This window comes from Lolium rigidum, chromosome 2 (genome assembly GCF_022539505.1).
Source record: "Lolium rigidum isolate FL_2022 chromosome 2, APGP_CSIRO_Lrig_0.1, whole genome shotgun sequence".
Taxonomy (NCBI): Eukaryota; Viridiplantae; Streptophyta; class Magnoliopsida; order Poales; family Poaceae; genus Lolium; species Lolium rigidum.
The window spans coordinates 143,495,815-143,521,149 of record NC_061509.1 but is presented as its reverse complement, the minus strand read 5'-3'; the positions used below and the strand labels follow the sequence as shown (position 1 = coordinate 143,521,149).

Sequence of the window (25,335 nt, the reverse complement as noted above, 5' to 3'; positions counted from 1 at the left end):
TATCTCCGGGTGCAAGGGAAGAAGGATCTCAAGCTTGTTCAGTTTCGGCTATGGGGCCCTATGGTGGAGTAGTTACATCCACCTTCCGTTATGGCCTTGGTGGAAGTTGGTCCTCCGTTTGGTGCAGCCACAATCTCCGATTTCAGCTAGCCCTTCGCTCTGGGACCCAGGATTCCAGGACCCCGTCACATATGGCTTTAGCATGCTTTTTTGCGAAACAGATTTAGACCCATTCTAGAATTTCAGAAGCAATAGAAATCACCCCAAACCTAATAAAAATTACATCGATGTTAGAGCGAGCTGCCGACACGACCTTGTTTCCACTCCCTACTGAAGCTGGCTTATCATTGTTGATGAAAATTGGGAATTCTTCGTGCATCTGCCACTAAGGACCTATGACCAAGAGCGAAATTTGTTGAACGGATAGAGATTGTAACCTAGAGGGGGATGAATAAGTTCAATAAAATTTATTTTATTTGTTTTTAAATTTCGGCTTTCCAGAAATGTAAATGAGCATAATGCAAACTAGATGGAGACAACCTATATGATGATACATGGTACTTCAAGCACGAAGGATATCACATATGTAAATGCACAAGTAAAGAAACTCGAATAGGAATAACCGTATGTGTGCTAATCGTTTGTGCGTCTGCCACTAAGGACCTATGACCAAGAGCCAAATTCGTTAAAAGGATAGAGATTGTAACCTAGAGGGGGATGAACATGTTCTACAAAATTTATTTGCTTTGTTTTTCAATTTCAGGCTTTCCAGAAATGTAAATGAGCCTAATGCAAACTAGACGTAGAAAACCTACATGATGATACATGGTACTTCAAGCACGAACGATATCAACGATATCATAAATGTAAATGCACAAGTAAAGAAACTCGAATAGGAATAACCGTATGTGTGCTAATCTCGAAAGTGTTGTATGTTGCAATGTTCGATCGTTTGGATCGCGAAGAGGACATCGTAAAAAAAAGTGTTTCCGCTTGTGTTCATCAAGGGTATGATGATCTTTTTATCTCGTAACTTACATCTGCCTAAGATTAGATCTTGATTTTTGCCCACGCACTTGAGAGATTTTTTTGTGTTCTATTGTGCGCACCCTTTCAATTGTCATTGACGAGGTCGACGAGGATGCGGGTATACCTTATTCTTGTCCCACACAATGCCTCCATAGCCAGCATAACATCGCTACCGGCTTACCAAACTCTAGCTTTAGCAACCTTGCTACAACACCGAGCGCAGGATCCGAGGTTCCCACCCTCTCCCACCGCTGGAGCAACAAATAACGGACATGAGGCTAGAATAGAGACGACACGGACTGGTAGATTGCGGCAGCTAGGGTGGGACCCTAGATTGCCGCCTTCTTTTCTTCTCACAAGAGGATATCTTTGGTCTTAGTTTATCTTCACATGAAATAATTTTATTTTCTAAGTATTCACACTAACTATGTAGATATATTATAAGGAAAGTACACTGAAAAGTGCAAATGTAGCTGAGGCTACATGTAGCTCAAGTTTCTTGAAAGAAATAATCAAAAATGCATATTAAAGTTTTTAATACATTTGGATATAGACACTCATTCATTCTATAAACGTGTAAAATATGAACTCCAAATAACTTGTATTCTAGGCCACACGAAAATGACAAAATAAAATTTGCACAGTTCAACTATTTGAGATCTCACTTTTTTTTTTTGTCATTGTTGCACAACCTAAAATACTCCCACCGTCTTATGAAACTTGTCTGAAATTTATTAAAATTTTAATATAAGTAGATGCTATTTAGCGTTAGATACATCTAAATTTAAATAATTATCGGATAACTTTCATGTGAGGAGGGAGTATAAGGTATGTAGAGTTGAGATTGTGCATGTTGGTTGAATACATTATTTATTATCTAAATGTACAAAAAAAAGTTCCATAAATTTATATAAAAAATCAGATGTAGCTTTTGATTTTTTTTCTTCTTCTTCAAATAACGAGCTAGAGCTCGAGCTACAAAACGCCGCACTCGGAAGCATATGGAGTAGCATATGTGATTCGACCGTTTCAGCAAGCATCCGAATTCCCAAATGTTTAGACCTTGAATGAGGCACACACGATTAGGTAGCGGTGGCGATGGAGATGGAGATGGTGGCGCTGAGGTAAGCAATGCACTCGGTGGGCAGGCTGAGGAAGGTGTCCATGAACGCGTCGCCAATGGGGTCGAGGACGGCCACCCCGACTAGCTTACATCTCCCTTCGCCGTCCAGCCTTTCCCCTGTCCCGCGTCTTATGGCTCCGCTGGACTCCTCGGACGTGAGCGTTGTGTCGACGAACAAGGGCGGCGCCTGGTAGATGCTCCCGACCGAGAAACAGAACCTGGACCTGAACTTGAGGTCAACCTGAAACGAGGCGCTGGTCATGGCATGATCACTTTCTATGACTGTTGAGAGATTGCAAGCAAGAATTTCTTGTGATACTCTGGTTACCGGCGAACTAGCAAACAAAATCGCTTGAGCTGGATTGGTAACAGCAGTACATGGTTGCAGTAGTGGCGTTAATTACCTGACCGGTCGTCCGGTCGATGGTCCCGCGCAGAGCCTCGGGCAAGATGTCGATCTTGAGGAATGGTGGCAGCGGCAGCCCGAGGAACCTGGTGGTGGCGCTGGACATCGCCGGGATGTACAAGCTCGCCACGTCGAAATCGACGATTACAGTGCCGTCCGCCGTCGCCGTGACATCCTCCGCGCCGCGTCCGGCGCCCACGCCGCGGCCGCCCTGGGCGTTGTACGCGAAGTCCGGGTACCTGGAGATTCCGAGCCGGCAGCCGTCGCGCGTCAGGAACTCGACGCTGAAGGACGTGCCGGCCTCGGGCGCCGCGACGGCAGCGGTGGATTGCTGCTCGCCTTGGCCGGTGGATGATACCGTGACCGCGTGTTTGTTGCTGCGTCTTGGATGTAAAAGTCTTGGCCGTGAGCGGGAGCCGGAGCCAGAGGCGCGAGGTTTGTTGGGATTTGAGAGTCTTTGCGGAGACGGGAGGCTCCAGGAGGAGGTGCCGATACCGCCGGGCGTTGCCATTTGGGTTTTGGAGTATGCGCGTGGTGCCGCAGCGATGAAGAAGAGGGACCCGGTGTGGCTTCGCAGGTGTGGCTGTGCGATGGACCTCGGTAGCCTTATCTCTTGCTTTGATCTTTTCTTTTACAGTACTCTTCAATCTATAAGAAGTGTCGCTATTCTATTTAAAAATTAACTAAACTTGAACTAAAATCATCATACTTATTATGGATCGGAGAGTAGAAGAAGAGGAGCCAAAAACCAGCACAGATCAAATGGGTCTATCAGCTGAGTTTTCTTCCCGAACTGAATAAAACGAACATGTTTGGTATCCGAAATAAGCCGGGCAGCTGGACTCACGCCCTGGCTGGACTGGCCTTCCACTTGTCCTACAATCTTCTATTAAGAGTTCGTGGAAGGTGGGAAAGTACTGAGAAGATTCCTCAAACTCGACCATACATTGATTCAATTTTTTCAAAAGTTGAGTAGTAGGTTTTCCCACTCCATAATTTTTATCATTTTCTTTTAGGCAAAAGTTTGAAAACTGTATAAAAGGCGCTTGCATTAGAAACCAAAGAAAATAATACTTTGTGTTTGGACTGATAGCAGGTTTCCGGTTCCATTTTTAGCCGGGCAAATAATATGTTGCCCCATACCTAACTTGTAAGCTGCACCTACTTCGAATTTTGTATCACTTCCAAAAGCAAGCCATTTAGAGCATCTCCAGTCACCTCCCCAAACCGTCCCCCAAATCGCCGGACAAAAAACGGGTTCCTAGCCGCATTCTCCAAATCCGTTTTTTTGTCCGGCGTGGCCCGATACGGTATCCGGAGCCCCGAGCCCGTCCCCGCCCCACAGGGGACGCTCCGGGGATGCCGAACACACCGAAAAGCGAGGCGAGGCGTGGCGGGACCGACGCGTCATCGGCACAGGAAAAATTCGTCTCCCTCTCACGCCAAATCGCGCCTCTCCCGTCGCGCATTTATGCCATCCCAACATATTTGACCTATCTCGCCGATTTATTTCTCCCTCCCGCCGTTGCTACGCTATTCCTCCCGCCGCCGCTACCCTCTCCCCATCCATGGCGCCGCCGACGGCCCCCAAAAAAAATGGCCAAGAAAGGGGCCAAGAAGACGCCGGGCAATGAGACGAAAGGGACGAAGGCGCCGGCTCCGAAGAAGAAGCCGGAAAGCTGGATCGATGATAATTGGCATCAAGACTGTCTGCGCCGGAAGATGTCGACGATGGAGCGGAAAGGACGGAGGGCGGCGCAGCTGGAGAACAAGTCGTTGGCGGCGCGCGCGCGCCAACAACACGAGCCCATGGAGTACGTCGGTGCCGGTGTACATTCCGGGAGTGGTGTCTCTGTCGACATCTGGGTTCTACAACGACGGCCCCTCCGGCACTCTCGGGTGCGTGACGCCAAACTTGTCGCCGCACTACCAGGATATGTTGCCGCATGGCGGCTTTTCAACCCCAACACCGTCTTCTACTCCCCGGCGTACGAGCAAGCGCCCCAACGCGAGCCAGGACCCGGTCCGGACGGTGCCCCGTTCACTGGCCGCAGGGGCCCACTCGAATTCGACGGCTCCGGTGCTGAGGAGGAGGAGGAGGAGGGAGAGGAGGAGGAGGATGAGGAGGGGGAGGGGGTGGAGGACGGGGTGGAAGATTACGACAATAGGGCGGCGACAAAGAGGACGACGAGGGTGCCGGTGAGGATGCCGATGATCTCGTGGAGGTTGACGCGGACAGCGTGAGGAAGAAGAAGAAGACGGCGTCGGGCACACGATGGGCCATCATCTATGAAGAGGAGCCAAAAGGCAATGTCGACGCGATGGGCCATCATCCAGGCGTCGGTGAAATTGTTCCATGGGTTCCATCACAAGATCAAGACCAGAGCCGACAGCGGCAACGACGTCAGCCAAATGGTACGATTCTTTCTTACATAATCTATAGCGCCTACATTTTGTTTTTGTTCGATGAAATGATTGCGCTTCCTTTGGTTAGTTTGACAAGGCCATGGATTTGTACCGGAAGAACTCGGACGGGCTTCGCACTGATGCATTGCTATAGCAAGCTCAAAAAGAACCCCAAATGGCAGTTGACGCGTGTTTCGTTATCAAAGGGGAAAGACGCCATTGATCTGGATGCGCCGCTAGCAACATCGGTAGGGCGTCCTATCGGCAACAAGGCTGCCAAGGCCGCCTTTGCCGACGCTCCGTCTTCCGAGAAGACGCACACGTCGATCACGCAGTGCCTCGCCGAGGTCTCCTCGACCTTGCTCTCCCGCTACAAAAAGGCCGACGAAAGGTGAGCGGCGATGCTCAAGCGGCAAGAGGAGAAGATGGAGCTCAAGAAACGCAGGGACGACATGTCCCTGCTGATACCGTTGACAGAAGGAATGTCTCCCCGGACGCGGGCGGCGCACAACTTCTTCAAAGGCCAGATCCTCGACGACATCGAAGCCAAAATGGTGGCGGCCGAGGCGGCGGCGGCCCAGGTAGCGGCAGCAACCCCACCCCCGGAGCAACAGCCGGCAGACGCGTCTGCCACAACATTGGCTACTACACCTGCGTCGGCCTCTGCCTCGGCGTCGGCGACGGAGCATGCACACCGGATCACGACGAGTTCATCGTGATCGATGGGCCTACATCGACTCAGGATGCACCGTCGGTGTCGGCGTCGCCCAACCCCTTCCCCTTCTTCTAATTCTTGCGTCGGCCTGTAATATGATCGCGTGCCCAGTACTTTGATCGCCGCTACTCTGATCGCGACGACTTCGGCGGGAATGATCTCTTTTGAATGCAAACTATTTGAATTTCTGATTGGAGACGGCGTTTGGGGGACGCGGTTGGGGATCGAGCGACGTCCCCCAAACGCGGGATGAACAAAACTCGTCCCCCAAACGCTCGATCCGGCGCCATTTAGGGGATGGTTTGGAGGACGCGACTGGAGATGTTCTTATCATTACTGGTTGAGACCGGAACCTCATTAAGAATATTTTCTAGATGAGCCTACCGTTACGATCAGCTTGTTTTGACAGCTATTGGCGCTACAGCCGCTAAAGCACCGCTTGTCCGCTAAACAACATAGTCGCGAGAGGAGCTATAGTGCCGCTAATTGTTGTGCCTTGGGCATCTCACTATTCACTGCTTGGCAAACTTCAAGCTCCGCCAAGAGCCATCAGAGCCCTTCTAATCTCTCCAGCTCTTTCCCTTGTAGTGTTGCCCGCATTGGAGCTCCTCCAATAGGGGCGCAAGGTGGAGGGGATTGAGAGCCAAATCATAGGGAGTGAGATTGAAGAGGTTGGTTGAGAGGTCGGAGCAGGGAGTAGGCGCCCTGGGCTGGGTCGTTAGAAAGGAAGGATCCGATGTGCTCGGTCGAGTAGAGGAAGAAGTGTGTAGCTCCTGTTTTTTTTAGAATGAATTTGTGTGGCTCAAATTTGAATGGGCATTGTGGTGTAAAATGGGACTAGGCTTGGGCCAAATGGAAGAAATTTGGCCCCATGAGAATATTTTAATTAGGTCCATGGGACTGCTAATTTCACGCTTATTTATTCATTTTACAGTATTTTTTGTTAAACCGCTAGATAGGTTAGCTTCCACTATTGCCCGCAATAGATTTTGTAGCTTTCCAAAAAGGTTGCCGCTAAACCAAATAGCCCACCATTTAAAACCTTGGCTTCAGTAGATAGGCTGATGGAAAGCGCATGCTCAGTCTTATTCTTCTATCCAAAATTACCACCAAAATGATTTAGGAAATCCCTTAAACCCTTGTCACAGAGAATAAATAATATGAAGAGATGAGATCTCCTTGACGTAGACCACGCTGAAGGAGTAAAGTTAGCAGGAGTTCACCATTAACCCTAACCGTGAATCTAACTGAAGATGCACATTTCAAGATTAGCCTCACTGTGTATTTTCACTGAAGCCAAGTTTCAACATAACTTCCTCCAGAAAATGCCACTCTACCCGATCATAAGTTTTTATCATATCAAACTTGGTTGCACATGGTGGGTTCTTCCCTTTCTTCCTTCTTCTCATTGCATGTATAGTCTTACACACAATCAAAATATTGTTTGTGATGAGACGTCCACGCACGAAACCACTTTGCTCTTCTCCAATAATATCATCCAGAAAGACACACAATCTATTGGCAATACGTACACTTGGCTACAATGTTATACAAAAATGAGCCAAAGAAATATGTGTATATTGAGTAATTTTCTGTGGGTGTCGTACCTTCGGTAGAAGTTTAATTGAAGTGTCACTAAAACCAACTCGTAAGATACCACCATTTCGAAAATCCAAAACAGCATGCACTATATCATGTTTGATATTTCAAAAGATTCCAGTGCCGCTAAAAGAACCCCACAATAAAACTATCTACCCTGGAGCTCTCAAAAGAGCCATTTGAAAAGAGCTTTCTTGATCTCTTCTTGGGTTTTTTTTTCGATAAGGAATATATATTAATATCAAGAAGATACCAATTACATCCAGCCTCTGCAACAACACAATACTCTAATAGCATTACGGATGCACACAACCAAAAAAAGAAAGAAGAATTACATAAAAGAAAAGTCCCACTACGGTATTCCAGCCCTAGCAACAACGGTACAACCACCATCAAGACAACACCTGAACTTCAGGCACTCCAAAAGCGACGCCTCCAAGAAGGTAACAATGCACAAACACCATCCTCGCCCAATCAGAAGATCTTAGGTTTTCACCCCGAAGATAGTCTCCGCTTGCAAAACAATGCCTCCAACAAGGTCATTGCCAGACACAACCAGTTAAGGCTAGACCTTGAATTTTCATCCTGAAAGGTAAGACTCTAAACTTCACTTGTATTTCCGCCCCCTCTTGCATACTGTTGTTGCGAAACCCAAAATACCAAGCAAGCCCCTCAACAACGCTAAAAAATTTGAACCTCCATAGCAAGTCCTCCAATCCGACCCTCATGGTATTCTCCGCCTCTAACTTCGCCATGGAGCATGTTTCCATATGGCAAGAAAGAACAGAGCTTCGCGATGCTCTCTCCAGAACCAATCGGCCGAAATAAAAGCATGGGTGCATCCGACCAAATACCACCGATCCAGCGAACTTCAGGCAAAAAAAAAACAATGTTACATCCGCCGGTGGAGCTTTTCAGAACACACCACTCCGGCCAGATCAAGAGGGACTGACTTCAGGAAGGTCTCCATCTTCACGCAAGAAAGGCCCTAGGACCACCACCTTTATTCATGTCAGGCTAGCAGCCCCCACGCCACTAACCAGCCGCGGAGAAGACGAACGAGCACGGAATCTGGCACGGTTGTGGGGCAACAGGCGAGTAGCTAGCAGACCTGCAAAGGAACAGCGGCGACAATGCGCACGATCCTTCGCCAGGTTGCAGACCTGTCCCAAATCGTGGCCCTGCGTAGGAAGCCGCCCCGATAGACTTGGCGCGGCCTCGATCTACTGCCTCCGCGCGACCACCGCGCCGAGCAGCCAGCCGCCCGCCTCACTGCTGCACCCTCCGCGACCCGGGGCCGCCGCCCCGACTTGTCTGCACCGGACCGGCGGGCCGCCATCGTCTTCCCCAGCCAATCATGGCGGCCGCCGACACCCAACGCGAGAGGAACCGCCCCCGGCACCCTTTGGCAGCGGGGGGCCGCCGCCACCGCGGCCTGGAGCCGGCTGCAGCGACGGCGAGCGAGCGCCAGAGGGGAGGGGTGGGGAGAAGGCGGCGGCGGGCGCCCCCGGTAAAAACTCCGTTGCTTCCATATTTTCACAAGTGCTGCTCTCTCTAGGAGTTCGATTTTGTTTGTACGTTTCCTTTGTACAGCTTACTGATGAAAACACGAAGTATTTCTGTCCCCCTCCTGCAACCATTGCACTCGAGCGGGAACGTTGTTTCATCCATATCTCCTCATGATGAAATGCATGTTTTATTTTTTTCATAATCGCCTTTCTCCTCATCAGTTGGGCCTGGGCCCATTAATTTGTTCTCAGCCTATCCAGCTGTTTCCGTAGGTGTTTTGTGACCATAAATTCTGGAGGGTATGTGTAATCCGTACCTGATTGGATGATTCATACATGTACGTATTGTAGACGGTCACAATCGCGGTGCCTTTTCTTTACTAGTATACGTCCAGGGGCGACGGAGGGAGGCAACCATGGAGGCAGCCGAGAGCGACATCGGGCGGCTGCCGGAGGAGCTCCTCGCGGCGATCATCTCGCTGACATCGCCGCTGGACGCCTGCCGCGCTGCCGTCGTCTGCCGAACCATCCGCCCCGCCGCAGACTCGGACGCTGTCTGGTCCCGCTTCCTGCCGCGCGACCTCCCGCGGTTCGTCGACGCCGCAGAGCGGTCCCTCATGGAGCTGCCGTCGTGCAAGGCGCGGTTCCGGCGTCTCTCCGACGATCCGGCCCTCCTCCTAGGCAGAGTCACGGTACGGATCCCGACCCCTCCCCAGACGGCAATCTAGCTCCGCGCTGCTTCTCACATACGTTCTCCTCCAATGAATAAAAACAAAAACATATGCTTACCTTACGACGCGCGTGCGTGCGTGCAGAGGATGTGGCTGGACAAGGCTACCGGCGGCAAATGCTACACGCTCTCGGCGAGGGCGCTGAATATTTCTGCGCCCCATTGGCGCTGGATGCATGTTGCCGTTGCCCATGACATCAAAACAGGCAGAAGGTCTCACACACTAAACCCTGCTCTTGATTGAATCAAACTTCACTAACTTTGACTAAATTTATTGAGAAAGTTAGATACTCTATTAGTTACCATATTAATACTTTATATCAAATCTGATGATATTGATTTAAGATTCTAATTGTTCATATATTTTAGTATAAATTTGATCAAATATTTTACCTACTTTATCTTCAGAAAAAAACTTAATGTAGCATGAAGGGAGTATATATTGATTCTATTTGCCATAAACTATTAAGCATGCATGGCCCTTTCAGAAAAAATAATCATTTATGCTAACCATGGCTATGTTTTGCAATAGTATCGCGTCAGAAGCTGCTCGTTTCTCGAATGTTCAGAGGCTAGAGATCCGTGGCAAGATACCGAGCAAGATGCTCTCCCACAACTCTACCTATGCCGCTTACATGGTATTCAAGCTCTTGCACACAACATTTGGGCTAAGTCACCCGTTTCAGGAGGCATTGATCAGTATAGGCGGGAGAGAGTCAACCCACATGGCTTGCCTCGATAGCTACCATGAAGATGGTGAAGGCTGCATGGTTCCTCGGAAACAGGTCTTGGCACGTTTTCAGCGAGGGTTTGGCATCAGGGACGGAGCCAGAAATTAAATACGAGGGGGGCCAAATGAACAACATTTTTTCTTGGAGGGGGCCATATGGGTGAATTTGGATCTTTTTCTACATTTTTTTACATAATACAAGGGGGTTTCAGATATTTTTCCATCATTAGGGGGGGCCATGGCCCTGGCCAGCACCCCCCTGGCTCCGTCCCTGTTTGGCATGGTTCTTGTCGAAGATGACGTGATTCTTCCCCGGAGAAGAACGGATGGTTGGATGGAGCTAGAGCTGGGTGGGTTCTGCAACAAGGAAGATGATGATGGTGAGGTGTGTTTTGCATTCACTGAGACGAAAGGTCTGAATGCAAAGACTGGTTTAGTTGTTCGGAGCATCGAGATTAGAATTAAGCAGTAAGGCAGCATCTCCTAAAAGTAAATTACGACCCCACATTCTAAATCTCTTGTTTTATTTGCTTCAAGTAGGTTCAAATATTGAACACAGCTTGGTAGCCATTTTTCTACGATTATTTTATTCATCTATTATTTTTTTCAAGAAAATGCAAAACCTTTGCCTCTCAGTACCCATTGATAAAAAAAGAGAGTTATATAAAAGGCCACATCCAAGATCACAACAAGACACCACTAGGAACTAGGTACCACGGGGAGTAGCTCACAATCCCCTTTCTCAACTACTGTAGCCCAATCTCAGGCCTGCCCCCGCCCCGGGAGGGGGAAGGGGGGGGCGCTGCCCCCCACCCCGCACCACCCCATACCAGCACAAAGAGAAAATTTTAGACATCATCCTTTTTAAGGTGTATTAGACATCAACTAGTAGTTAGCTACGACTGAACAAAATGAGAGCACACCTGGCTTCCCAAGTTGCATCATACAAATTTGTGGCAAGAGAGTGTCAAACACTGCGGAGTTACATACAAGTCAACTCCCCTTGAAGAATCCAGTGGCTTACGATCATCGTACTACAGATCACCGTTTTCTTGAAAACCATCTCCTTAGCGAAATGTAGCTAGCAACGACGTGACTCCTGTAGCATTGAAGAAATTTTGGGAAAGCATGTACGCCGTCGGGTGCGTCCTTTGTTTTGCGCTAGGAGGCCTTGCAAGTACTGCTACCTTAGTCGTCGCATGATCCGCGTGGAGGACCGAGCGCGTCATCGAGCAGCCGGAGGAGCTGCAGCAGCCAGCAGCGGCGGGAGGGCAGCAGCCAGCACTGACGGAGCCATGGTCCGGCATGCCCGGGCGGCTGCCCGGGCTACGCTGGAGAGCTCCCTCGTAATACTATAGAGCATATAGAACTATACGGAGGATTTGTGTGGGCAAACTCTGATGAATTGACATGCACGTCTACTTTGCCCAGGCTTAACTTGTGAGCTAGCTCCGCCACTGGAAGCCAGCAACGGTGGTGCTGCTAGAGCAGCTGCTACAACAGCCAAGCCCCCCTCCACCGCTGGAGGCCGAATCGGTTCTCCAACCCTCCCTGTAAGCCCTAGATCCTTAGCTCCATCTACTATCTGCTTCTCGTTTATAGTAATGGCTTTAGCTGTTTCGGACCATCAATGCTCGACCTCACCAACATTGTTTCTCTTTAGTAGATGTATATGATGCTTGGTCATGGATTTTTCCCTGGCGCGTGTAACCTAGAAACCTTCAGGAATATTTGGGTCTGATGCGCACCTCTCTAGTGTATCACCCGGTTCTTGAAGGGGAAAAAAAGTAACCTCTTTTGCAGAGCGCTGTTTTTCGTAACCAAAATTTCAATCGGTTAGTACTTAGATCTGTAGATGTACGCTTAGACAATGACAAACACATAAAGGTGTGCGGCATCGAAGAGCATAAGGTGTGCGGCATCAAAGATAACCGCATTGCGGTGCATCCAGATTAACCAAGTCCTGAGCATAAGTAGCAACGAGGTGGGACAATTTTCCACATTTGACATATTTTAATCAGGAGTACCCTCAGTTAGTACATTTTTTTCTGCCCCCACGGATTTTGTAACAACCTGAAATTGAGGGCTCTTTCACACCAAGCTTCAGGAAGATTAAGTGGGTGCACATATGATTTTGTGTACACAAAATAATTCCAACACCTTCCAAAGCGGACTCCCTTCCTAAAACAAAACTAAAAACAACTATAGAACCCCGTCTTCGACCTTTTCACTTTTGAGGGGTTGACCATTGTCTTGTGCTTTTATCAAGTAGACCTAAAACACTTAAGCACAAAACCTACAGCCTACTATGGTAGGGACATGCCCTTCACATGTGGTGGATATGACTGACTTTGAAGTGAAAACAGTTCGACCTTGAGAAAAAACCGTGAGAAAACTGCATGTGTGGCACACCACGTGTAACTGCGAGGCCCTCCAATTTTCATAAAATTAAGAAAAGGCCAACTCACACATTTCATCAAAATACCGTGATGAATAGAATCATAAAAAACACATAACGTATGATTATCCAGTGTCATACAAGTATCATCTATAAACGAACGAGGAGAAAGAGATTTGGGCCGACCCGACGTACCTCGTCGGGTAGGGGTCTTTGAATATATATATAGTGTATAAACATGATTACAATGCTCATACAAAAGTAACGGGAGTGGTTTAGTAAAAATATCAGCAACTTGATCCTTTGAGGAGATGAACCGAATCTGCACCAGTTGCTTTTGTGACACACGCTCGCGAACAAAGTGAAAGTCAACTTCAATATGCTTTGTCCGTACTTGGAAGACTGGATTGGATGACAAGTACATAGCACCAATATTGTCACACCATAAGATTGGAGACCGTGTCTGGGCAACACCAAGTTCTTTACTGATTGTACCCATATGAGCTGTAGCATTAGCAAGGGCCTTGTATTCTGATTCAATACTAGATCGAGAGACTGTAGACTGCTTACGAGCACTCCAAGCGATCAAGTTTCCTCCATAAAAGATAGCATAACCCCATGTGGATCGCCGGTCATCCATGCTACTAGCCCAGTCTGCATCTAAGAATGCTGAAAGTAGGGTAGAAGGAGAGGACCGAAGCTGCAACCCAGTATCAACAGTGTGGCGAACATAGCGCAAGATCCGTTTAACTGCAGACCAATGATGTGTACGAGGCTCATGGAGATACTGGCATACCTTGTTAACAACAAAGGACAAATCAGGCCGTGTCACTGTAAGATACTGAAGACCACCAACAATGCTACGATACTGAGTGGCCTCCTTAGATGAGAGTGGGTGACCATCAGTGCTGCAAAGGCGCTCAGAGGACGCCATAGGTGTAGTAACAGGAGTACACTTCAGCATACCTGCACGCGCAAGGAGCTCCAGTGCATACTTGCACTGTCGAAGAAGGAGGCTACCAGATGTGGGTGATGACACTTCAATGCCCATAAAATAATACAGAATACCAAGATCTTTAACAGAGAACTCAGAGCGAAGCTGACTAATCAACCTGGAAATGGCAGAAGTTGTGGAACTGATAATAATGATATCATCAACATAAACCCGTAGATAGACTGTAACATCCGAACGTCGAAGGACAAACAAGGAGCTACCAGTCACAGATGGGAAGAAATCCAATGATCCAGGAACAGAACTAAGACGGGCATGCCATGCACGAGGAGCCTGCTTCAGTCCATATAATGACCTGACCAACTTGCAGTAGTGACCGGGTTTATCATAGTCAACAAAACCATGAGGTTGGTGCATATATACCTCTTCATCCTGGAAGCCATTAAGAAAGGCATTTTGAATATCAAGCTGGCGAAGATGCTATCGACGAGAAAGAGCCATAGCAAGAAACAAACGAATAGTAGCTGGCTTAACCACATGACTGAAGGTCTCATCATAATCCATACCATAGCGTTGCTTATATCCTTTAGCAACCAGACATGCCTTGTACCTCTCAATGGAACCATCTGCATGAAACTTCACCTTGAACACCCACTGTGAGTCAATCAAATTTACTCCAGGCACATGGGGTACCAGTTGCCAGGTGCCATTAGCCTGGCATCACGCCAGTGAGAAGTGCGGAGAGCTTCTTTGTAGTCACGAGGCTCATGGGTATGTTTCAGGCGCTGCAGGAGCCGCTAGCACAGATGTCCAAGCAACAATGCCACCAGTACGCTGATTAGGCTGATGAATGCCATGGCGCCCACGGGTCATATGACCAGCTGGAGGTGGAGGAGGAGCTCATGAGGTAATCACAGATCTTGGTACTGCAGTTGATAATGGAGCTGAAGTAGAAGGCACAAATGTTTCATCCTCAGTGGTGTCCTGTGCAGGTGACAACAGCAGAGGACCACTACGCCGCGTACCAGGAGACAACAACAGTGAATCATCCTCCTCGCTGATGCTGCCATGTGACGAGGATGCATTGGGCGTGGAGGAATCCCGGGGCATTGATACGTCTCCAACGTATCTATAATTTCTTATGTTCCATGCTACTTTTATGATGATACACACATGTTTTATACACACTTTATGTCATATTTATGCATTTTCCGGCACTAACCTATTGACAAGATGCCAAAGAGCCAGTTACTGTTTTCTGCTATTTTTGGTTTCAGAAATCCTACAAAGAAAATATTCTCGGAATTGGACGAAATCAACGCCCAGGGTCTTATTTTTGCACGAAGCTTCTAGAACACCGGAGGAGATACGAAGTGGGGCCACCAGGTGGCCCCATACTAAGGCGGCGCGGCCAGGCCAGGGCCCGCGCTGCCCTGTTGTGTGGGCCCCTCGTGACGCCCCCGATGTCTACGGGTGCTTCTATTCTTGTAGACAGTGTTGGGCCTCCAAGAGCAGAGGTTTGTAGAACAGCAGCAAGTTTCCCTTAAGTGGATCACCCAAGGTTTATCGAACTCAGGGAGGAAGAGGTCAAAGATATCCCTCTCAAGCAACCCTGCAACCACAAAGTAAGAAGTCTCTTGTGTCCCCAACACACCTAATACACTTGTCAGATGTATAGGTGCACTAGTTCGGCGAAGAGATAGTGAAATACAAGTGGTATGAATGTATATGAGCGAGTAGTAACGGCACCGAGAAAATAGCTTGATGCTACAACCGGCGTGTGGTTAATGGTGGTAATATTGCGAAGCGATGACGGATTCGATAGAACAAGTAAACAAGCGATGATTGCGGTATTTGGGAACAAGGCCTAGGGATTATACTTTCACTAGTGGACACTCTCAACATTGATCACATAACGTGAATAAATAGATAAATGCTATACTCTACACTCTTTTGTTGGATGATGAACAACACTAATTGTGTAGGATTACGAGAACCCTCAATGCCGGAGTTAACAAGCTCCACAATATTCGATATTCATGTTTAAATAACCTTACGAAGTGCACGATAGATCAACACAACTAAACCAAGTACTAACATAGCATGCACACTCGTCACCATCACACTATGAAGGAGGCATAGATCACATCAATACTATCATAGCAATAGTTAACTTCATAATCTACAAGAGATCACAATCATAACCTACGCCAAGTACTACACGATGCACACACTGTCACCATTACACCGTGCAGGAGGAATAGACTACTTTAATAACATCACTAGAGTAGCTCATAGATGAATAGTGATACAAAACTCATATGAATCTCAATCATGTAAGGCAGCTCATGAGATCATTGTATTGAAGTACATAGGAGAGAGATTAACCACATAGCTACCGGTACAGCCCTTAGCCTCGATGGAGAACTACTCCCTCCTCATGGGAGACAACGGCGTTGATGAAGATGGCGGTGGAGATGGCAGCGGTGTCGATGGAGAAGCCTTCCGGGGCACTTCCCCGTCCCGGCGGCGTGCCGGAACGAGACTCCTGTCCCCCGGATCTTGGCTTTGCGATGGCGGCGGCTCCGGAAGGTTTCTCGTACCGTGGCTTTTCCGTATCGAAGATTTAGGTCGTGGACCTTTAAATAGGCGAAGAGGCGGAGTCGGAGGGGGTACGGAGCCGCCACACAATAGGCGGCGCGGCCAAGGCTCGGGCCGCGCCGGCCACATGTGTGGGCCCCCTGTGGCCCTCCTCCGGTCTCTCTCGGGTGTTCCGGAAGCTTCGTGGAATTATAAGATGCCGGGCGTTGATTTCGTCCAATTCCGAGAATATTTCCTTACTAGGATTTCTGAAACCAAAAACAGCAGAAAACAGGAACTGGCACTTCGGCATCTCGTCAATAGGTTAGTTCCGGAAAACACATAAAATCATCATAAAGTATGTATAAAGCATGTAGGTATTGTCATAAAACAAGCATGGAACATAAGAAATTATCGATACGTCGGAGACGTATCAGCATCCCCAAGCTTAGTTCCTACTCGTCCTCGAGTAGGTAAACGATAACAAAGATAATTTCTGAAGTGACATGCTACCAACATGATCTTAATCATACTATTGTAAATCATATGAGATGAATGCAGCGATTCGAAGCAATGTTAATGCAATGAGTAAACAATTGAATCATATAGCAAAGACTTTTCATGAATAGTAATTTCAAGACAAGCATCAATAAGTCTTGCATAAGAGTTAACTCATAAAGCAATAAATTCATAGTAAAGGTATTGAAGCAACACAAAGGAAGATTAAGTTTCAGCGGTTGCTTTCAACTTGTAACATGTATATCTCATGGATAGTTGTCAATGCAAAGCAATATAACCAGTGCAATAAGCAAGCATGTAAGAATCAATGCACAGTTAACACAAGTGTTTACTTCTTAAGATGGAGAGAAATGGGTAAACTGACTCAACATAAAAGTAGAAGAATGGCCCTTCAAAGAGGGAAGCATCGATTGCTATATTTGTGCTAGAGCTTTTATTTTGAAAACAAGAAACAATTTTGTCAACGGTAGTAATAAAGCATATGTGTTATGTAAATTATATCCTACAAGTTGCAAGCCTCATGAATAATATACCAATAGTGCCCGCACCTTGTCCTAATTAGCTCGGATTACCTGGATTATCACCGCAATACATATGTTTTAACCAAGTATCACAAAGGGGTACCTCTATGCCGCCTGTACAAAGGTCTAAGGAGAAAGCTCGCATTGGATTTCTCGGTTTTGATTATTCTCAACTTCGACATCCATACCGGGACAACATAGACAACAGATAATGGACTCCTCTTTAATGCTTAAGCATTCAACAACAATTAATTTTCTCATATGAGATTGATGATATTTGTCCAAAACTGAAACTTCCACCATGGATCATGGCTTTAGTTAGCGGCCCAATGTTCTTCTCTAACAGTATGCATGCTCAAACCATTCAACTCATGGTAAATCGCCCTTACTTCAGACAAGACGAACATGCATAGCAACTCACATGATATTCAACAAAGAGTAGTTGATGGCGTCCCCAGGAACATGGTTATCGCACAACAAGCAACTTATAAGAAATAAAATGCATAAGTACATATTCAATACCACAATAGTTTTTAGGCTATTTGTCCCATGAGCTATATATTGCAAAGATAAAGGATAGAAATTTAAAGGTAGCACTCAAGCAATTTACTTTGGAATGGCGGAGGAATACCATGTAGTAGGTAGGTATGGTGGACACAAATGGCATAGTTATTGGCTCAAGGATTTTGGATGCACGAGAAGTAATCCTTCTCAATACAAGGCTTAGGCTAGCAAGGTTATTTGAAGCAAACACAAGCATGAACCGGTGCAGCAAAACTCACATAAAAACATATTGCAAGCATTATAAGACTCTACACTGTCATCCTTGTTGCTCAAACCCTTACTAGAAAATATCTAGACTTTAGAGAGACCAATCATGCAAACCAAATTTCAACAAGCTCTATGTATTTCTTCACTAATAGGTGCAAAGTATATGATGCAAGAGCTTAAACATGAGCACAACAATTGCCAAGTATCACATTGTTCAAGACATCATACCAATTACTACATGTAGCATTTCCCGTTTCCAACCATATAACAATTAACGAAGCAGTTTCAACCTTCGCCATGAAAATTAAAAGCTAAGAACACATGTGTTCATACGAACCAGCGGAGCGTGTCTCTCTCCCACACAAGCATTTATTCAAACAAAAACAAAAACAAACAGATGCTCCAAGTAAAGTACATAAGATGTGGCCGAATAAAAATATGGTTTCAAGGGGGGAACCTGATAATTTTGCGATGAAGAAGGGGATGCCTTGGGAATCCCCAAGCTTAGATGCTTGAGTCTTCTTGAAATATGCAGGGATGAACCACCGGGGCATCCCCAAGCTTAGAGCTTTCACTCTCCTTGATCATAGTATATCATCCTCCTCTCTTGACCCTTGAAAACTTCCTCCACACCAAACTCAAAACAACTCATTAGAGGGTTAGTGCATAATCAAAATTCACATGTTCAGAGGTGAAACAATCATTCTTAACACTTCTGGACATTGCTCAAAGCTACTGGAAGTTAATGGAACAAAGAAATCCATCCCACATAGCAAAGGAGGCAATGCGAAATAAAAGGCAGAATCTGTCAAAACAGAACAGTTCGTAAATATGAATTTCTAACAGGCACCAGACTTGCTCAAATGAAAATGCTCAAATTGAATGAAAGTTGCGTACATATCTGAGGATCACTCACGTAAATTGGCATAATTTTCTGAGTTACCTACAGAGGATTAGGCCCAGATTCGTGACAACAAGAAATCTGTTTCTGCGCAGTAATCCAAATCTAGAATGAACCTTACTATCAAAGATTTTACTGGGCACAACAATGCAACAAACTAAGATAAGGAGAGGTTGCTACAGTAGTAACAACTTCCAAGACACAAATACAAAATAAAAGTACTGTAGCAAAATAAACACATGGGTTATCTCCCAAGAAGTTCTTTCTTTATAGTCATTAAGATGGGCTCAGCAGTTTTAATGATGCACTCGCAAGAAATAAGAGTTGAAGCAAAAGAGAGCATCAAGAGGCAAATAAGAAACACTTTTAAGCCTAACATGCTTCCTATGAAAAGGAATCTTGTAAATAAACAATTTCATGAAGAGCAAAGTAACAAGCATAGGAAGATATAACAGGTGTAGCTTCAAAAATTTCAGCACATAGAGAGGTGTTTTAGTAACATGAAAATTTCTACAACCATATTTTCCTCTCTCATAATAACTTTCAGTAGCAACATGAGAAAACTCAACAATATAACTATCACATAAAGCATTCTTATCATGAGCCTCATGCATAAAATTATTACTACTCCCAACATAAGCATAGTCAATTTTATTAGTTGTAGTGGGAGCAAATTCAACAAAGTAGCTATCAAATATAGGAGGCATATTGTAATCATAATCAAATTCATCCTCCATAACAGGCGGCACCAAAAGACTACTATCATTATAATCATCATAAATTGGAGGCAAAGTATCATCAAAGAAAATTTTCTCCTCAATGCTTGGGGGACTAAAAAGATCATGCTCATCAAAACCAGCTTCCCCAAGCTTAGAATTTTCCATATCATTAGCAACAATGGTGTTCAAAGTATTCATACTAACATGTTCCATGGGTTTTTTAATTTTCGCATCAAACCATCCATGTCTTAATTCAGGAAATAGTTTTAAAAGCTCACTGTTGCTTTCCATTATGCCAAACTAGTGTAAAACAAGAAACAAAAAGATGCAATTGCAGGATCTAAAGGAAATAGCTTCGAGTACTTACAACGGCGCCTGGAAAATAGCTTAGTAGCCGAGATCCGGAGTGTGAGTACCTTTTACCTTTCCTCCCCGGCAATGGCGCCAGAAAAGTGCTTCATGTCTACGGGTGCTTCTATTCTTGTAGACAGTGTTGGGCCTCCAAGAGCGAGAGGTTTGTAGAACAGCGAGCAAGTTTCCCTTAAGTGGATCACCCAAGGTTTATCGAACTCGGGGAGGAAGAGGTCAAAGATATCCCTCTCAAGCAACCCCGCAACCACAAAGCAAGAAGTCTCTTGTGTCCCCAACACACCTAATACACTTGTCGGATGTATAGGTGCACTAGTTCGGCGAAGAGATAGTGAAATACAAGTGGTATGAATGTATATGAGCAAGTAGTAACGGCACCGAGAAAATAGCTTGATGCTACAACCGGCGTGTGGTTGATGGTGGTAATATTGCGAGCGATACGGATTCGATGAGAACAAGTAAACAAGCGATGATTGCAGTATTTGGGAACAAGGCCTAGGGATTATACTTTCACTAGTGGACACTCTCAACATTGATCACATAACAGAATAAATAGATAAATGCTATACTCTACACTCTTTTGTTGGATGATGAACACCACTAATTGTGTAGGATTACACGAACCCTCAATGCCGGAGTTAACAAGCTCCACAATATTCGATATTCATGTTTAAATAACCTTAGAGTGCACGATAGATCAACACAACTAAACCAAGTACTAACATAGCATGCACACTGTCACCACCACACTATGAAGGAGGCATAGATCACATCAATACTATCATTGCAATAGTTAACTTCATAATCTACAAGAGATCACAATCATAACCTACGCCAAGTACTACACGATGCACACACTGTCACCATTACACCGTGCAGGAGGAATAGACTACTTTAATAACATCACTAGAGTAGCTCATAGATGAATAGTGATACAAAACTCATATGAATCTCAATCATGTAAGGCAGCTCATGAGATCATTGTATTGAAGTACATAGGAGAGAGATTAACCACATAGCTACTGGTACAGCCCTTAGCCTCGATGGAGAACTACTCCCTCCTCATGGGAGACAACAGCGTTGATGAAGATGGCGGTGGAGATGGCAGCGGTGTCGATGGAGAAGCCTTCCGGGGGCACTTCCCCGTCCCGACGGCGTGCCGGAACGGAGACTCTGTCCCCCAGATCTTGGCTTCGCGATGGCGGCGGCTCTGGAAGGTTTCTCGTACCGTGGCTTTTCCGTATCGAAGATTTAGGTCAGGGACCTTTAAATAGGCGAAGAGGCGGAGTCGGAGGGGGTACGGAGCCGCCACACAATAGGGCGGCGCGGCCAAGGCCTGGGCCGCGCCAGCCACATGTGTGGGCCCCCTGTGGCCCTCCTCTGGTCTCTCTCGGGTGTTCTAGAAGCTTCGTAGAATTATAAGATGCTGGGCGTTGATTTCGTCCAATTCCGAGAATATTTCCTTACTAGGATTTCTGAAACCAAAAACAGCAGAAAACAGGAACTGGCACTTCGGCATCTCGTCAATAGGTTAGTTCCGGAAAACACATAAAATCATCATAAAGTATGTATAAAACATGTAGGTATTGTCATAAAACAAGCATGGAACATAAGAAATTATCGATACGTCGGAGACGTATCAGCCCCCTTACCTACCCTTCCGCCTACTTAAAGCCTTCATCGCGAATACCCCACTACCGAGAGCCACGATACGGAAAACCTTCCAGAGACGCCGCCACCGCCAATCCCATCTCGGGGGATTCAGGAGATCGCCTCCGGCACCCTGCCGGAGAGGGGAATCATCTCCCGGAGGACTCTTCATTGCCATGATCGCCTCCGGATTGATGTGTGAGTAGTTCACCCCTGGACTATGGGTCCATAGCAGTAGCTAGATGGTCGTCTTCTCCTCATTGTGCTATCATTGTTGGATCTTGTGACCTGCTTAACATGATCAAGATCATCTATCTGTAATGCTACATGTTGCGTTTGTTGGGATCCGATGAATATGGATACTATGTTATGTTGATTATCAATCTATCATATATGTGTTGTTTAAGATCTTGCATGCTCTCCGTTGCTAGTAGAGGCTCTGGCCAAGTTGATACTTGTAACTCCAAGAGGGAGTATTTATGCTCGATAGTGGGTTCATGCCTCCATTTAATCTAGGATAGTGACAGAAAGTTCTAAGGTTGTGGATGTGCTGTTGCCACTAGGGATAAAACATCAATGCTTTGTCTAAGGATATTTGTGTTGATTACATTACGCACCATACTTAATGCAATTGTCCGTTGTTTGCAACTTAATACTGGAAGGGGTGCGGATGCTAACCTGAAGGTGGACTTTTTAGGCATAGATGCATGCTGCATAGCGGTCTATGTACTTTGTCGTAATGCCCAATTGAATTTCACACTACTCATCATGATATGTATGTGCATTGTCATACCCTCTTTATTTGTCAATTGCCCAACTGTAATTTGTGCACCCAACATGCTTTATCTTATTGGAGAGACACCACTAGTGAACTGTGGACCCCTGTCCATTCTTTTATATCGAATACAATCTACTGCAATACTCGTTCTACTGTTCTTAGCAAACATCATCTTCCACACTATACATCTAATCCTTTGTTACAGCAAGCCGGTGAGATTGACAACCTCACTATTACGTTGGGGCAAAATACTTGGATTGTGTTGTGCAGGTTCCACGTTGGCGCCGGAATCCCTGGTGTTGTGCCGCACTACACTCCTCCACCATCAACCTTCAACGTGCTTCTTGACTACTACTGGTTCGATAAACCTTGGTTTCTTACTGAGGGAAAACTTGCTGCTGTACGCATCACACCTTCCTCTTGGGGTTCCCAACGGACGCGTGCTGTACGCGTATCAAGCTCTTTTTCTGGCGCCGTTTCCGGGGAACTGAAGAAAAATTACACCACAGAAATTTCTAACTCCCACGTCAACTACACGCCAGCAACTCTTTTTCTGGCGCCGTTGCCGGGGAGATCAAGACACACTGCAAGGGGAGTCTCCCACTTCCAATCTCTTTACTTTGTTTTGTCTTGCTTTACTTTATTTTATTTATTGCTTTGTTTGCTCATTATATCAAAATACAAAAAAATTAGTTACTTGCATTTACTTTATTTACTATCTTGTTTGCGTTCTCTATATTAGAAACACAAAAAAATTAGTTACTTGCATTTACTTTACTTATTTCATCATGTTTCCTCCTAAGTTCACTCTAAAAGATGTACCGGTAGGGCAAGGGTCTATCATTGGAAGAGATAATATAGAGGGATTTTTCACCCATGTTAGTATGGATGAAGATTTTGAAGATATACCATTATTAAAAGTTGCCCCTACTTATGAAAGTGCTTCTGCCTGCTTAGTATACATGTTGGAAACTAGATTTGTTAATCTCAGTCCCATAATACAACATATGTTTCTTACACTTTCTGATATGGAGATGGGAGAAAAGAGAGATTTTGTTCTAAAAGTCCTTGTTAGAGAATTTGAAGATATAGCTAAAGAAGCTAGAAAAGTTTTTATTAAGCATAAGAGGCTTGGTTTGTTCATTGATTTTAAAAGAACACTTGAAAAAATGGACATTGATAGAATAAGGTACACTAATAATGTTAATGATGGTGGGGAGATTAAAGTACCGATACCTAGTAAGCTCCTAGGAATGCATGAAGCTCTAGAAAATAACTATGCTTGGCTTGTTCCTGAAAACTTGTTTGATGAGAATAGCAAGCCTAAGAGTAATGAAAAAGGAGCCTCTGAAACTTACATAGATAAGATACAATGCATAGTTAAGAAAACTCCGAACCTCTCTGTTGATGCTTCATCTCTTGATAATACTTGATTCACACTTTCTGCGCCTAGCTGAAAGGCGTTAAAGAAAAGCGCTTATGGGAGACAACCCATGATTTTACTTCTGCAATTTTGTTTTATATTTGAGTCTTGGAAGTTGTTACTACTGTAGCAAACTCTCCTTATCTTTATTTTATTGCATTTTTGTGCCAAGTAAAGTCTTTGATAGTAAGGTTCATACTAGATTTGGATTACTGCGCAGAAACAGATTTCTTGCTGTCACGAATGTGAGTAGTATTCTCTGTAGGTAACTCAGAAAAATCTGCCAATTTACGTGAGTGATCCACAGATATGTACGCAACTTTCATTAAATTTGAGCATTTTCATCTGAGCAAGTATAGTGCCCCAGAAAAATTCGTCTTTACAGACTGTTCTGTTTTGACATATTCTGCCTTTTATTTCGCATTGCCTGTTTTGCTATGTTTGATGGATTTCTTTGTTCCATTAACTTTCAGTAGCTTTGTGCAATGTCCGGAAGTGTTAAGAATGATTATTTCACCTCTGAACATGTGAATTTTTGATTATGCACTAACCCTCTAATGAGTTTGTTTTGAGTTTGGTGTGGAGGAAGTTTTCAAGGATCAAGAGAGGATGATGATACAATATGATCAAGGAGAGTGAAAGCTCTAAGCTTGGGGATTCCCCCGTGGTTCATCCCTGCATATTTCAAGAAGACTCAAGCATCTAAGCTTGGGGATGCCCAAGGCATCCCCTTCTTCATCGACAATTATCAGGTCACCTCTAGTGAAACTGTATTTTTATTCTGTCACATCTTATGTGCTTTACTTGGAGCGTATGTATGTTCTTGTTTTTGTTTTGTTTGAATAAAATTGGATCCTAGCATTTATTGTGTGGGAGAGAGACACGCTCCGCTGTTGCATATGAACACATATGTTCTTAGCTTTATTCTTAATGTTCATGGCAAAGGTTGAAACTACTTCGTTAATTGTTATATGGTTGGAAACAGAAAATGCTACATGTGGTAATTGGTATAATATCTTGAATAATTTGATACTTGCCAATTTTTGTGCTCATGTTTAAGCTATTGCATCATATACTTTGCACCTATTAGTGAAGAAATACTGTAGAGCTTGTTGACATTTGGTTTGCATGATTGGTCTCTAATGACCCACAAGTATAGGGGATCGCAACAGTCTTCGAGGGAAGTAAAACCCAATTTATTGGTTTGCATGTTGGTCTCTCTAGAGTCTAGATATTTTCTAGTGAGGTTTGAACGTCAAGGAAGACAATGTATAGGTCTTATAATGCTTGCAATATGTTCTTATGTGAGTTTTGATGTACCGGTTCATACTTGTGTTTGCTTCCAACAACCTTGCTAGCCTAAGCCTTGTATTGAGAGAGAATACTTCTCATGCATCTAAAATCCTTGAGCCAAAAACTATGCCATTTGTGTCCAACCATACTCTTACCTACTACATGGTATTTCTCCGCCATTCCAAAGTAAATTACTTGGAGCGCTACCTTTAAAA

General features: G+C 45.3%; 1 protein-coding gene across 1 annotated transcript; it reads right to left on the bottom strand.

Moving 5' to 3' along the window:
• Positions 1-1,949: 1,949 nt before the first annotated feature.
• Positions 1,950-3,144, bottom strand: LOC124687388. The gene is made up of 2 exons (XM_047221176.1): positions 2,557-3,144; positions 1,950-2,393 (listed from the first exon to the last, which is right to left on the bottom strand). Exons 1-2 carry the CDS (start codon positions 3,067-3,069, stop codon positions 2,112-2,114), a joined length of 795 nt encoding a protein of 264 aa, XP_047077132.1. The 5' UTR covers positions 3,070-3,144; the 3' UTR covers positions 1,950-2,111.
• Positions 3,145-25,335: the final 22,191 nt, after the last annotated feature.